Source organism: Balaenoptera musculus, chromosome 2, assembly GCF_009873245.2.
Source record: "Balaenoptera musculus isolate JJ_BM4_2016_0621 chromosome 2, mBalMus1.pri.v3, whole genome shotgun sequence".
NCBI classification, from domain to species: domain Eukaryota; kingdom Metazoa; phylum Chordata; class Mammalia; order Artiodactyla; family Balaenopteridae; genus Balaenoptera; species Balaenoptera musculus.
In genome coordinates, this window is record NC_045786.1 from 166561918 (window position 1) to 166577174 (window position 15257).

Here is a 15257-nt window from a genome sequence, read left to right on the forward strand (position 1 = left end):
GTGGGTATCACTTCCACACGGTGTGAACTGCCAGGCAAGCTAATGGGTGTGGTCTTGGATGTTCTTGGCTGGGCTCCAGGATCAAAGACTCCCAACAGAGGCCCCGCAAGGACATGGTAGCTCCTGACCAGTGCCCTGGCAACAAAGTGGGAGCCTGGGCTGCTGGGAACATAGAACGAGGGGCTAGAACGCGCTTTTTCAGGAAGCCTATTAGACACTATGCTGCCAGCCCATTGTGAGATGTGCAAAGAAACCAAATACAGTAAGTCCCCTGCATACGAACCTTCAAGTTGTGAACTTTCAAAGACGCGAATGTGTGTTTGCATGTCCAATCACGTAAGTTAGTTCACGTGTCTGGCGTACATTGCCACGTGCGTGCATCCTCTACAAGTGGTTGTGCTTTTGTGTAGTTTACTGTACAGTACTGTATAGAGTACAGTAGTACAGTATCCTTATTTCAAGCCCAGGATGTCCGGAAGCAAGCCTAAAAGCAGTGGTATATAGCCGATTGTGTTAGATGGGTACCTAGGCTAAATTTGTGGGACTTATGAACAAATTGGATTACACACACGCTCTCGGAACGGAACTCATTCATATGTAGGGGACTTACTGTACTCCTTTTACTGCAGTGGCTTTGCCCTTCATTAGAGTTCATAAGATCACTTTGCACAGCCCCCTTTTGGCGGAGTGGGGAGGCTATTGGGAAAGCAAAGGCAAGGAAGGGGTGTGATAGGACTCCAGCCACATTAGATCTGAGAACAGAAGTAGGGGCTCTTGACTTTAAAGCTACAGTTAAGAACAAATCCAGATGGGCTTCCCTGGTGGCGCAGTGGTTAAGAATCTGCCTGCTAATGCAGGGGGACACGGTTCAGGTCCTGGTCCGGGAAGATGCCACATGTCGCGGAGCAACTGAGCCCATGCTCCGCAACAAGAGAAGCCACCACAACGAGAAACCCACGCACCATGCAGCAACGAAGACCCAACGCAGCCAAAAATAAAATAAATAAATTTATTAAAAAAAAAAAAAAAAGAACAAATCCAGAGAGGTCCACATGAGCTGAGCTATACCCCATCGCGGCACTTTTGTATCAGCCATGCTGGGTCACTTGGGCCAAATCAAACACTGGACTCTAGAGCCGGTTTCTCAAAATTGACACCACTGGTATTCTGACCAGATCACTGTGACCCCTCAAGGAACCTCTGGCAGTGCCTGGGGACATTTTTGGTTGTCACACCTGGGGGTACTACTGGCATCCAGTGGATAGAGACCCAAGGATGCTTGCTGTTACACATCCTGCAATGCCCAGGTCAGTGCCCCCATGACAAAGAACTACCCCAGCCAAAATGCCAACAGTGTAGAAGCTGTTAAACCCTGCTCTGTGAATTGGGGAGAGAGGACCGACCTGTATATGGCAGATACAGGCAACATGGAGCTGGTGAAGATCCAAAGTGGAAGGAACCCCAAGATCAGCTGGTTCAATTCAGTTTTGGTCATACTCACAAGAGGGTTCTAGAATTCTGTGTATCTAGTTTTAGCCTCAGGGTGGATTATAGATTTTGGCTGATAAGATGCCTTTCTTCTCCATCTTCCTGACTCTTAGCTCTCATTCTAGGTAATTTCATGGCTGGCCAGCTAAACTGTCATGATTCAGTCATGATCCTTAGCTTTGGACTCACAGAAAACATGGGGCATTTATTTATTTACTTGCGAAAGTATATTTGCTTAGTTACACGTGATTATATCAGTCTTAGTCACCGAGAAAGGAATGTCACCCTCCCAGGTTTCCCGTCATAGGATTTATGGATGGCCAGGTATATGTACATACACATAGATCTGTACGGAAAAGAACCCTTTGGCAATGTTTTCCTTTGCATTTTAACTTCTTCCTAACCCTTCTGGAGCATACGTACCAGATTTCGCCCAGACAGGACTTCTAACAAAGCCATTAGGATTTTGCCATCTTGTATATCAACGAATAAATCTTTAACTTCTAGAGGCGGGTTGCACTGTGGAAGAGGGGGAAAGAAAGTAGCTGATTAGTGATCTGTGTAAGCCACAAAACAATTTCAGAACTGCAGGTTTCACTGGAGAAAAAACTTCGGGACATCCAGATGTGCCTACAGGCAGCAGGGCCCATCCAAGGAGGTAGCGATCCCCTCTCCCTGGAGGTGGCCCGTGGGCAGTGGGTGCGCTGGGGATCTGTGGAGGAGAATCTGGGTGGAAAACGTCAGAAGCCCCCTGCTTTCGTCTCTGACCTGGGGAGGTCTGAGGGACCTGTGTTGTGTCCACCAAGAGTTTGGCTGGGTGTGGCCTGGGGTCCGCGGGGCCGGCTGGAACTTGTTGGGCAGATGTCCCAGCACAGGGATTTCCAAACTGTGCTTCCCAGAACAGAGCTTCAGCAGAGCACTTCAGGGAGGCCTATGGGGGCAGGGGGGGTCCCAGACGAAGCTGATTCACGGCACTCCCTTCGATAGCTCTTATTGGCCTTTACTTAGGGTTCCAGGAAGACTTTGCTTAAAGAAAGATTTCTGTTGACTAAAACAAGCTTGATAAAAAACTCCTTTAATGCAGGATGGTTAGGATTTATTGAATCTTGGGGGACAGGGTCCAGGAACCTGCATTTTTAATTAACCCCCCAGCATAAACTCTATTTACTTTCTGGTATTGGGGCATTTGGAAGCATTAGAACACTTACTGCTCTTGGGGACAACAAACGGGGGTGTTCCCACAGGAGACCGGATTAATTGGGGGACAGCAATGGCGGCTGTCACCAGTCAGAGAGCCAGGGAAATCTTGGAGCTGTGGCCCAGGCACCCTTTCCTCCGGGAAGCCCTCCTCTCCGGGAAGGCCTCCTCCCCGTGAAAGCCTCGGAGGGCCCATGTTTTCTTTTTTTATTCGGGAAGGTGGCATTTCCTTACCTCTTATACGAGCCCCCTGACTCCCAGTTAGTCAAAATACCGGGCAATTCCACCCACAGGTGCACAGAAAAGGGCTTTGCTTCAAGGGCAACAGCAACTTTGAACCCAAAGGCAAATTATTTTCTTTGCAAACTCCCCGCTGCTCTGCAGGAACATTCCACACAGAGCATGACGGTATCAGGTTACCAAGACTCTTATGGAAATGTTATTCCTGTTAACGTGGGGCAGAAACGCAAGACCTGAACAAAACAGCCCCTGATAGATGAACTCACAAAATTTCCAGTTAGAAGCCCCGACCGTGGCCAAACCTTGCTTTTGAGCTGAACCTGGAGAATAATTTCCATTGACAGTGTCTGTAAGAGCCTCAGCCCAGCAGCAGCGAGCGGGGCCTTGGCCGGCATCCATCTGCAAGATGGCAGGAGGAGAAATTGAACCCACTCCAGTGAAAACACTCCTCAGGGCCCCAGACGTTCCATGGGCTTCATGAGATTGGTATGGCCGAGTAAACAGCACCGCCAGGGGTTTCTTCATGATCTAACTCCTTGGGTAAATTAAGGAATTTTTCCAGAAGCCAGAGACCCCGTAAATATTTCTGACAGCCTTCAAATTGCAGTTAAGCCCACTTCCCCAAGGAGTTCCTGGGTTTCCTTTACATGAAAAGTTGTTCTTGAAAGTCTCAAGGTTGGAAACATGGCTGTGAATTTTGCCCTGTTTATTACGAATCAGTTTTAGGTGCTATCTGATTTATCTGTAGACTGGGTGCTACCCACCTGCCCCGAAAAAGGAAGCAGAAGCATGGCCACGGAGAAAATTCTGGATGCGATCAGTGCTAACAGAGGTTCGTTTGGGGGAGGTGGTGAGTGAGTGCGAGGGTATTTGCTCTATTACCCTCTGTACTTTTCTGTATTTATTTTTTAATTAAAAGAAAGAAATACGCTATGGCTAAACTCCGTCCGCCAGGAGGAATTTCCAGCTACCCTGATACACATCAGGCATTAATTTAGGAGTTCAGTGAACTCAGATTTTGGGAACGGTTTTCCTTTTTTCCCAAAAATAACACTTCACTGTGTGAGCACTGCCGAAAATGCACCAATAGTCAAAACAACTGGCAAGTGATTTATAACGCTTCATCCATGATATAGAAAGACTTTGCCCTGAAGAGTTCAGAAGCCTCCTGGGTCGAGTGTAACCCGTTCTACAGGTGGGGAACAGAAGTGTGGGTGGTCAAGCGTCTGCTCGGGAAATACTATAGGCCTAAAGTTTACGCTACGTGAATTAAAATTTCGGTCAAGAGCTCCACTTCCTAAAAAACCACATTTATTTTCTCTGCTTTCTAATCATTTCAGTGATTTCCTCCAAGAACCTTTCTTTGGGGTTAACTTTAAGGGCAGTTAATATTACTCTTGTGCCTTTTAAGAGGAGAGGAGAGAAGAAAATATAGGTACTAAACTCACTGAAGTAGGATACTTGAATACCACCAGCTTTGAAAGACATGAGACTACTGGCTGGGTCTATTTGGAGAACCAGATAGTGGAATTTAAGAAGACGTGAAGTGAGTAAAATGAATCCTGATAAATCAGCTTTCTTATAATAAGAAAAATCATCTCTCCTCCCCCAGCCCCGGGCAATTTAGAATGTTCTCTGTCGGGGGGGCTAACCTAGTGGTGAGGAGGGCTCGGATTTCTCCTCCTCCGAGCTGTTTATTTATCCATTTCACATCCCGCCCCTTCTCTGCTGTTCATTCTTGTGTCCGGTTCAGCTGCTTTTGTTTTTAGGGTTTGTGTGCCTGAGAAGCCGGCAGACAAAATGCGGTTCAATGTTGCCTGGCCAGAGTATGTTAGCAAAAAAAGAAAGAGTGGAGAAGAGGGGTCACGAAGTGGAATACGCAGGAGAAGCCACAGGAAGAGCTTTCTTCTCGGTCATGGGATTGCAGAGAAGCGATTCAATGTCTCCAGGCTTCTATTTCCTCATTCGTAACAGGATGGGGTGCGGGGTAAGGAGGGTTGTCTTGAGGATTAAAGGAGATGTGTGCTCGATGCACCCAAACAAGCAGATAATATTGTTGACCAGTAGCAGCATTACGTGATGAAACAGGGAATCTGGCTTGGTTAAAAAGTGTGAGGAATTTTTGCTTGAATCAACCCAAATACCTATAAATGGGTCTTCACGAGAGCCTCCCCGACCACCCCAGACTAGAGGTCGAGATCCCCCCAAGCCCCATGTTTGGGTTGTTCAACAGTGAATGTTTCCTAACGTTTGCTCAGCGATTCCTATTTAAAGATGGACCCTCTCCTTCCCCAGCTAGACTGATAACCCCAGGAGGTCAGAGCCCCATGTCTTACTTAGCTTCATGTTCCCAGCACTGAGCTTGACGCTTGGCAATGAGAATGCCCTCAATGGATGTTTAAATGAATGAATGAAAAAAAACAACACAACAAAAACACAGGGCACCCTCACCCCCGCTCTCCTGAACTGTGCTCTCAGTTATGGAGGAAGCCACCACTTAACGACAAGCCGAGCGCCCTGCTTACCTTCTCCAGATGGAGGTTTATCCATCGAGTAAAAGTCCGCTTCTGCACGTTCTCCCTCTCAACTGAAAACAAAGAAGTGCCATTAGCTGGGTGCAAAGAAATACATGCAAAATCCCACCCTCCTCTTCCCAAGGGGAGAATCTATGGAATCTCTGTAGGATGGGGAGCCCTGGAGGTCCCATATAGGGATGGAGACCTTCCCAGAAGGAGGCTGGCAAGGGGCTGGGGAGCACCTTGAATCCATTTTCTCCAGCCCAACCCTGAGCATCTTAAATAGATTAAAGACCCACGAATTCAGACACACAGAACAAAATCTTACGCACAAGCTAACGTGAGCATTTGGGCATTTGACCCTCCAGCATAAGGAGCACTGGTGGGAAGATACAAATTTTTTTTTTTTTAAGTTTTATTTATTATTTATTTATTATGTTTATTTTTGGCTGTGTTGGGTCTTCGTTTCTGTGTGAGGGCTTTCTCCAGTTGCGGCGAGCGGGGGCCACTCTTCATCGCGGTGCGCGGGCCTCTCACTATCGCGGCCTCTCTTGTTGAGGAGCAGAGGCTCCAGACGCTCAGGCTCAGGCTCAGTGGTTGTGGCTCACGGGCCCAGTTGCTCCGCGGCATGTGGGATCTTCCCAGACCAGGGCTCGAACCCATGTCCCCTGCATTGGCAGGCAGATTCTCAACCACTGCGCCACCAGGGAAGCCCGGAAGATACAAATTTAAAGCACGAGGTGATGGTGCCACACACCTGCCTGGCGGTAGTGATGGGTCAGAGGCGCTGGGATGGAGGAAAGGAGGGGAGGTCAGTGATTAGGAATCGGGAGGGGGCTCGGGAATGTGTGGTGGAAAGAATTTGACGGTCCTGGCTTGGACTCTTAGCCTGGTCACCTCCCAGCTTTGTGTCCTTGGGCCAGTCGCCTATCCCCATATCTGATCTTCCCCATGAAGGTACATGGGTGACAGCCCACTTCCAGGCTGCCGTAAGACTGACCTGCGATCCTGCAGGTCAAGCTCAACAGGGTTCCTGGCACAATAGCTGCTTTTTTTTTTTTTTCCTTTGTAGCAGTTATTTTTAGAGCCCCTTTGTGCCCCTCAGGAGGGGAGAGCTCTGCAGAGCCCCAGTGAGCAGGGAGGACGCCAACCAGAAACAGACCCCTTCTCCCACAGGACAGAATTTCCCAAACAGGTTTCTTAGGAGGAAAGGTCTTTCTTTTTCAAGAGTTATTGCCGTCTATCTACCCAGCACTAATTGTGTCCTGGACACTTTGTTTCCAATAATCTTTAATCCTGACAATACCACCTGCGAAGTAGAAACTAGTATTTTATAGATGAACAAAATGGGGCTCAGAGAGGTACCCTGACTTGCCCCGGACATCAGTTGGAGAGAGACAGAGCTGAGCATCTGTCTGTCTGCCCCTCATCAGCCAGCACCCTGGAAATGGAAGGCTTGGGTTTGAATTCCATCTCTTCCAAAAATTACGACAAAGGCATCTGCAGTAGTAATGATAATGATTTAAAAAATATTTACCGAACACCAGCTATGCGGCAGCTACCCATCTAAGCACTTTACATGCATTCACTGATTTAATCCTTCCTACAACCCTCGCAGGGAGGGACCTTCAAGATGGGAAAACTGGAGCACTTGCCCAGCGTCACGCAATTAGTAAGCGTATTGTTCCTATGAGGAAACTGAGGATGAAAGAGCTAATAAGCCACAAAATTAGGACTTGGAACTAGAGTCTGTGCTTTCCCCATTCGCTCCTGGGCTCTGTGGCATCCGCTGGCTTGGCGCCCGGGGACCCGGAGGGAGTTTCCGTGATAGGCGGTGGTGCCAGTGCCTGGGTCTGGGCGCCCCGGGGACCATGGTAGCAGCCCCTGTAGCTCAAGACGCTACGCCTCTCAGGAAGCTTCCTGGAAATGTCGGACCCAGAGGACTCCTAAATTACTAAGTTCTGGATTTCAACATATTGGAAGAACATATCACATATGCTTAAAACCATTTCATATTTCTTTAGCAATAAGAAAATGAGAGGCAATTTATCTCCTGGCGGAGAAAAAAAGGCTACGGTTTTCTCTAGCGACTGTGGTTCTTTTTTTCTCGCAGCCTCATTATTAGGTAGATAGTGGTGCCCATAAATCAAATTTTAATATTGTGCCTTTCAATCTTTTTAATTGAAGAGCCAGCAGACAGTAATTATGCACATAACTGCTTCTCTCTCATTTTCCTCTTTTTCTGTCAGGGAAGGTCACTGGCTAGTAGGCATAAGGATGAAAGAGCTCATTCTAGTGAACTGTGTTTCGTGGGAGGCGGGAGGAGGGAGAAAGGAAAAGAAGCTGATGGAAACGGGGCCAGGAGGGGGGCATATGCTGAGGGCCATGAGTTACAGAGCTCCAGAACTTCCCAGAAGATGGGAGAGAGCTTTCTGCCTCTGCAGCTTTTTCCATAGTGTGGGTCTTCCCATAGTTTAGTGTCTGTCCCGCTGTTGCTGGACATGGGCTGTTTCTGGTTCTTTACTGTGTGCAGCGGTGCAGTAGCCAGCACCCTGGCACAGGCAACCTGGCATGGGAGTCTCTGTGCACAAACATGTGACTATAGTTCTCACGCCTGACGACTAAGAGCGGAACTGCTGGGTCTTAGTAGTGGGCACATTTGAAAATTTAATAGCTACTTCCAGACTGCCCTCCCGAAAGGCTGCCCCAGTTTATACCTTCACCCCCACCTGTCTTTAAACAAGTTTATGGGGATTGTAAAGTATTTACACACACATTCAAACACTCAGGCTGGTTTCTCCATATGGCTTCAGAGAGAGCAAAGTCTGTCTCCTGAAACAGAAGTGCATTCAGTGAAAGCCTAAGAGAACCAGGCGTAGGCTGTTAGTTTAACTGTGCGGAAGGGTGCAAATGAGGAAGTGGGTGTAAATGAGGAAGTGGGTGTCTGTTAGTCTACATATGCCTCATCTATCTGCCCACTGAGCCACCTATCTGTCCATCCACTCACCCATCCACCCATCCATTAGTCCATCCATCCATCCATCCATCCACCCACTCATTAGTCCATCCATCCATCCATCCACCCACCCACCCACCCACCCACCCATTAGTCCATCCATCCATCCATCCATCCATCCATCCATCCATCCATCTATCCATCCACCCACTCATTAGTCCATTCATCCATCCATCCATCCATCCATCCATCCATCCATTCATCCATTCAGCCAGCCTTCCAGCTGATACTTACTCAATGATTACTACTTGCTGGGAACTATGCCCAACCCTGTGGGCAAAATCAGAGATGAAGAATTAAGCATTCATGGAATCTTGCACTCCAAGAATTCACAGCCAAATAGGAGAGAGAAAACACGGATGCCGCAAGGCACATAAACAAGGAGAAATGAATTAGAAATTGCAAGAGCTGATGGGATGGGAGGAGGTGATTTCAGACTCCACGGGGGACTCCTCTGGGGGCCCTAAGATGATCCCCCCATAGAATTGGGACACGGAGGGATCCTGAAAGGCAAAGACAGCATTTTAGCCCTGCCCTGATCCACAGCCAACCTCTGGGTGGCTTCACTTCCATTCCAGCCAAGGCCAGTGGGTGAATCTGGGCACAAATCAGCTTCAAGAGCACAGTGGAGCCATAGGAGGGCAAGGTGATGACTGAAGACACCAGGGGACTGTGAGACTAAGTCACAAATAGCAGATGAGTCCCAAACAGAAATAGGGTACGGAGACCATACTTTCTGTTCCTGAAACTAGGACACGCCGCTCAATACACAGGAGAGAGAATGCGAGAATTTAGCCTGCCCCAGAAGGCCCACCTGAGGGCCACACACCATTAGACCATTAGCTGACCTTGGTCAAGGTCAGAACTTTCAAAATACCTTTGTCTCAGTCTCCCCTCTGCAGGATGGGGATAACGGTGCCTCCCTCCCAGGAATGCTCTGAAGATCGAAAGGGATCTGCCAGAACGGCATTCCCAACAGCTGTTCCATAAGGGCCACCTTTCCCCCAGCCCCATGGCACACCGCGTGTCCTTGGGGTATTTTATCTGGCGTCTCCACACAAAGGTCGGCCGCCCTTTCCGGGCCTTCTGCATTTCCAAACACCCACCCCCATCCCGCAGGCCTTTTCTACTTCTGGCCCTGCCAAGACTATAAACTTTATATAGTTTCCATAAACCCAACGGCCCCTTTTGTCCACGGCACCTATCACGTTGTAAAGGTGTAGGAAACCATTTCTCAGGAAGGGTCTGGCCTTCTTGCGGAGTGCTTGTGGGGCCTGGTGTGGGTTTACTGGGCAACACGGAGTAATAACAGCGCTGTAAAATCGCCATCCCAGCTCTGCCTGGCCGGCCAGGGTGCTCGAGCACCAGGGGGGGTGGAGGAGAAGGGGCTGCCAGGCCCGGGACTCCAAGGGCTCGCACAGAAGGGGCGGCCCAGCCTTCTGGCTCAACTCCACCATCCCAAATTCCAAGGCATGACTTCGGCGCCGGCTTTGCCTAGAACAGGCAATTTGAAAACAGGAGGTGTGACATTCCTTCCTTCTCAATGGCAGGCTCAGGGGGTTGGAAGCCACAGAAAAAGGCATACTAGCTCTGGGAGTTAAAATAGACTCATTTACCTTTGTGGCTGTCTTTCCGTAGGTTCACATTTCCCTCAAACCTACTTCCTATATCATATTTCCTCTATAACAGTCTGCTCTTCCCCACCCCTGGGAAAGCCGTGATGGCTTTATCTGTTGATGAAAATAATATGCTCATCATAAAAAATTAAAATATAGAAAAGCATAGAGAGGGAATTCCCTGGCAGTCCAGTGGTTAGGACTTGGCACTTTCACTGCTGTAGACCCAGGTTTGATCACTGGCTGGGAAACTAAGATCCCGCAAGCTGCCCGGAGGGGGGAAAGAAAGAAAGGAAGGAAGGAAGAAAGGATGAAAGAAAAGCATAGAGAAATATATCTCAAATCTCTTGAAATCATTACACCCAGAGATCACCAGTATTGCCATTTTAATGACCATCCTCCTAGAACTACACACACACACACACACACACACACACACACACAGGCTCAGAGTTAATGCACGTGGGTGCTCATGTACACAACTGCAACGTGATCACCTAAAGACTCAGTATTCGTCAAAGCATTGCCCATGGATCCCTAATATCAAGAGCTTCTGGGCTTCTGGGGTGACAGTTAAAATGCTAATTCCTCGACCCCAGCCAGGACCTACTGGGTCACACTCTCTGGGGCTGGGGCCTGGGAATCTGAAATGAACCAGCTCGGGGGTTATGATAGTACACAGCTGAAGAACCTGGGTCTTCCTGGGAAGAGACAAGTGGCACAGTTCCTTGGTCATCTTTGGGCAGAGTAGAGATGGCAATGGGACGTCACCTGGCGGAGGAGAAAGGGCCAGCGTTCTGGAGCCAGGCCCGCAGTGCCACCCCACACCCTGAGATGGAGACACGGATAGGGCTCCTGGGTTGGCTACAGTATTGCTCATTGGCGCCGGCAACAGAAATTCCTTTCCTGCTTTGTCAAAAATGCTCTTCCTGATAATGCTTTAAGTCACTAAATTCACGCAGTTGCTCTGATACTCCCGAGAGATGAATCAGAGCTCGCCTAGGAGGACGGCAGAGCAGAATCCCGCAGGGGAGGCTTAACCTTCGACGTCCATCCAGATGCGGCAGCTGGAGGCACCTGTTTCCAGCTGCAGGGGCACTGCCCGGGCGGGAGGGAGGCGGCTGGGGCCAGCTGTGGCCGCACCTCCAGGAGCTCAAAGCCCTCACCCAGAGCCGGGCACAGAGCATGTGCTGAACAAACGCAGCTGTAGCTGTTATCGTTAACCTGTGACAAGCTGCTGAACTTTTCTGAAGTTGAGTTTCTTTTCTGTGTAATAGAGACAACGCCTTCCCCTACCAAATGAGACGATGACGCGTGTGTGTGTGTGTGTGTGTGTGTGTGTGTGTGTGTGTGTCGGACACACAGAGGACCTCAGTAAACAGACTTGTTTCTTCTCACAGTTCATAGCATTCCAGGGACCCATACGTGGGCCCTACAGACCGCTTTCTGTAGGACGGGGCGTGGCTACCCTGGTGACAGCTTGGTGGGCCCTCCCTGTCCCCAGTGGAAAGGTCACTGAAGTCCCCCACTCACCCCTCTCTATCCAGGAGGCAGGGTGGCAGGAGGCCCCGTACTTTTCAAGTTTTACTCCTGTTTTGTGTGAGGGCAGGACCCTGGCACGCATTGGCTGCTGCGCCCCAGGCCTTGTTCGCCAGAAGCCCGGGTCTGTATAGGGGCCCATCTCAGCTCCAGGGGAAGCCACAGCCCCCGACGGTGACAGTCTCAAGGGGTTCCTCCGATAGCATCCTGGTCCAGAAACCTCTTGCCCCACCTTATATGAGCGACGTCCTGAGACACTCACATACACTTTCCCATTCTGGGTCTGAGCTGACTTCCTCCACTGGCTGGGAAAGCCACTATCCTTCTTGCTTCCATGGCTCAGACCCCCACTCATTCTAAGTGTCCCCCTTGGCTCCCTTCAGCTGTGCCAGCTCTTTCCATCATCTGGGGATCTTTAACCCAGGCTCAAGGGCACCCGCCGCCCCACGGACAGCACACAAAGAAGCTAGCCCTCGGGGGGAGCCCCTGCATGCCTGGCCCCCGCCCAGCCCTTGGCACTGCTGGACCCCCAGGAGCCTGCGGCCACCCCCCGAAGAGGCCGGGTCCCCCACCTCATGGTTTCACTCCTTTCCCCATCTTTCAACACCTCCCAGAAACACAACCTCATTACATGGCCCCATGCTGGTTCATTTGAGAAATAAAACTCAGAAACAAATTAAACGGCAATTTCTTTTTCAGCAGGAGGGGAGCCAGACTTCAGGAATACCAGGCAAGCAGCCTTCGGTTCCGACTCCTGGGGGCTAATTCCCGCCATCGGCTCTGGTGGTATTAAAAGCCGAGGCCTCCAAGTGGTTTGCACCAGCGGTGATTTTGCATTTAATTTCCTTTGTTTTTCCTCCCCCAGTGTTTGCTCTGACCCAAGTCCCTTTTATTGAGACTTTGGTAATAAAATGCAAAACCCTCCTTGGGACCACAGGCCAAGGAGCATGCAACCCCTACCAATCGGCGTGCAGGGAAGTGGCAGACAGAGCTGGCATGGCCCTCTCACCCCGCTTCTAGTTCCTCTGCTGCCTTTTCTCCTTTGTCCCTTGTGGGGCTGGGGATGTGCCGGTGGGCCTCAGGACCAAGAGTGAGTCCAGGCTCCAGCCGGTGCGAACCGGTGGTCTCCCCAATATGCACCCGGGGGACTCCAACAAAACTGCCAAGCTCATTCGAACTGGGGACTTAAATCCAATTATCTCACAGGTCCCAGAGGCCACCAATTAACATACCATGTCCTGCCCCACCATGCCCCTGCTTCTTAGCTGCTCCAAAACACATAACCCAGGGCTCCAAAGAGCTAGTCCCAATTACACACCAAATTAAGTTTTAAGCTATATGTATATATATACAGGGCGGGTGCCTGTGACTAACATAAAGAAATAAACCCACTCTAGTTTTTCCTGTGAGTGATCCTGTCTAACCTCAGTGCTCAACCTCGGTCCACCTTGATTTATGACAGATGACGCCAGCCAGCCATAAAAACCAAGGTTGGGAAAAGGGATTTTTAACATCCACCCAGATGGGCAGACCAGGTGACATGACCAAGTCAGGCAGACTGCCCGGACACATCCAGTTGAAACGGAGACGGAGATTTTAAGTGGTGTCAGACAGATCATTCACACAGCCATCCAGGAAGCAAATGGGTTGATGCTTACACTCAACCATGGAAAATAAGAATGTGGACCCCGTCCTCATGGGCTTCCTTTGCCAGGTCCCACAAGGAAGGATGGAGAGAGGGAGGGGAGGAGGGAAAGAAGGAAGGAAGGGAAGCAAGATAGAAACATATTCTCTTCCCATACTACGGAGACCGTGATTCCTGGGGGACTGAACTCTCCCTTGTGGACCACAGATTTTGATGATTTTCTTTTTTCTAATACCAGCATTTTCGGGAAAGTATCCTGGCTTCTGAATACTAACTTGAGTAACTTCTAAAACAGTGTTTTCCAAACCACATTCTGCAGAGGACTAGTTCTAAGAGGCCTTTCAAAAGAGGAACCCAGTAAAGCTGGGAAATAGTGCATCCTCTGTTTCCTCTCATGGATATATATGATCAGTATTTTTAAGGCTCTGATAAGTCCTGCAATAAAGACATGTTTCACTTGGTCTCAACCAAGCTCATCTGAAGCCAGACCCCTTTTCTGGGTAAAACTGATCACAACTTTCTTGTAGAATCCTGCTTTGGAAATAGAGAGAGATGTTCATTCATGGTGGGTGTCTCCACTGGGTCCTCACAGCCACTGAATTAGGCAGCCGCACTTCCTGTGACAGAGACTCCCATGTGTTTGCCAAACCCTGTTTCCTTTTTCTCATGGGCACATAGCCAAACTACATTTCCCAGCCTCCCTTGCAGGTGGTGGGGACCTCATGGCTGCGTTCCAGCCAACGGTACGCGGGTAGGTGCAAGCATGCCACTTTCAGACAAGGCCAGGCCAATGCTTCATGCCTTGTGCCAAGGATGTAGAGGAGGACCGAGCCATAGCAGGGAAGGAGTCTGGACTCCCAAATCCCCACTGGGACAGGGATCACCCAGTAGTGCCACCCCATGAGGAATACCACTGTGGGACTGTTGAGTGAGTGAGAAATACACCTTCACTGAGTTAAGCCAGAGTCCTTTGGGGATTGTTATTATAGCAGCTGGCCAACCAGGCTTATACCTGCCTTAAGTGAGAACCAGCCTCCCCTGTGCCAGAGAGGAAGCGGAGAAGGGAAAAGTCAACATTTCTGCAGCCTCTTCCAGGCACAGGGAGAAATACTCCGCCACTGAATCCTCACGGCAACCTCAACAGGTGAGTGATGGTGCTTCTGGTGCAGATGGGGAAACTGAGTCTCAGAGAGGGGAAGTGACCTGCTCCGGTGCTTGGCTGCACAGCCAAGGGAAGAGTCTAGCCTGGTGAGCCAATACCCTCTCCACGGCACCTTGCTGGGCTGGTGGAACCCTTCAAAGCAAACATCTTATTGAAGAACCTTCACAAAGAATCGGTTTCACACCCAGGTGAGCTCGGCAGAATACAGGCTGACCTGGTGTTTTGTCCCCGAACAGAGCTTAAACAGGCCTAATAAGAATTAGCTTGACTTCTTGGGTTCAGCTCTTTTTTAAAAAGGAGATTAAAATGCTCAGCTGCATACACATGACCTTGATTTGCATTTTTAATAAAGCCCCACACTCACCCTTCAAATACCAATGTTTTTATGTACATGCAAAGGCCAATCAGCTGCGAGATTCTCTAGAATTAGGGTGACCAACTGCCCTGGTTTGCCCTGGATCGAGGGGGATCCCGGGACACAGGACCTCCAGTGCTAAAACTGGGAAAGTCCCAGACAAACTGGGATGAGTTGGCCATTCTAAGCAGTAGACACAGCACTGTGTCCTGGAGAGCAGGCGGGAGGGGACAGCTGCTGGGAGGGGCAGAAGGCCCTGGGAGCCACGTGGGAGACCAACACAGCGTAGCTCAAGGTGGTTAATATTTGCTTTAAATGCCAGGGACAGAACAAACCCTGAAATTCCCATTTACAACTCTAAACTACCAACGAAAAGTGACACCAGTGTGAATAGAAATTCCCGCCCTGAGCAGGAGAGGTAACATTGGAAACTATGATGGGGAAAGGCAAGAGGTGTCAAATTCTCCTGAAGCTGGAAGTGTC

At 49.6% G+C, this 15257-nt stretch overlaps 1 protein-coding gene across 3 annotated transcripts in view; it reads right to left on the reverse strand.

The window, feature by feature from the left end:
- The window catches only part of CLMN (calmin), a 124916-nt gene that overhangs the window by 39764 nt on the left and 69895 nt on the right, over positions 1-15257 (reverse strand). For all 3 annotated transcript variants that reach the window (XM_036842163.1, XM_036842164.1, XM_036842162.1), the window contains exons 2-3: positions 5451-5512; positions 1912-2007 (exon numbers count right to left, since the gene is read on the reverse strand). In XM_036842163.1, the coding sequence (XP_036698058.1) occupies positions 1912-2007; positions 5451-5512 (158 nt within the window). The remainder of the gene's footprint in view (positions 1-1911; positions 2008-5450; positions 5513-15257) is intronic.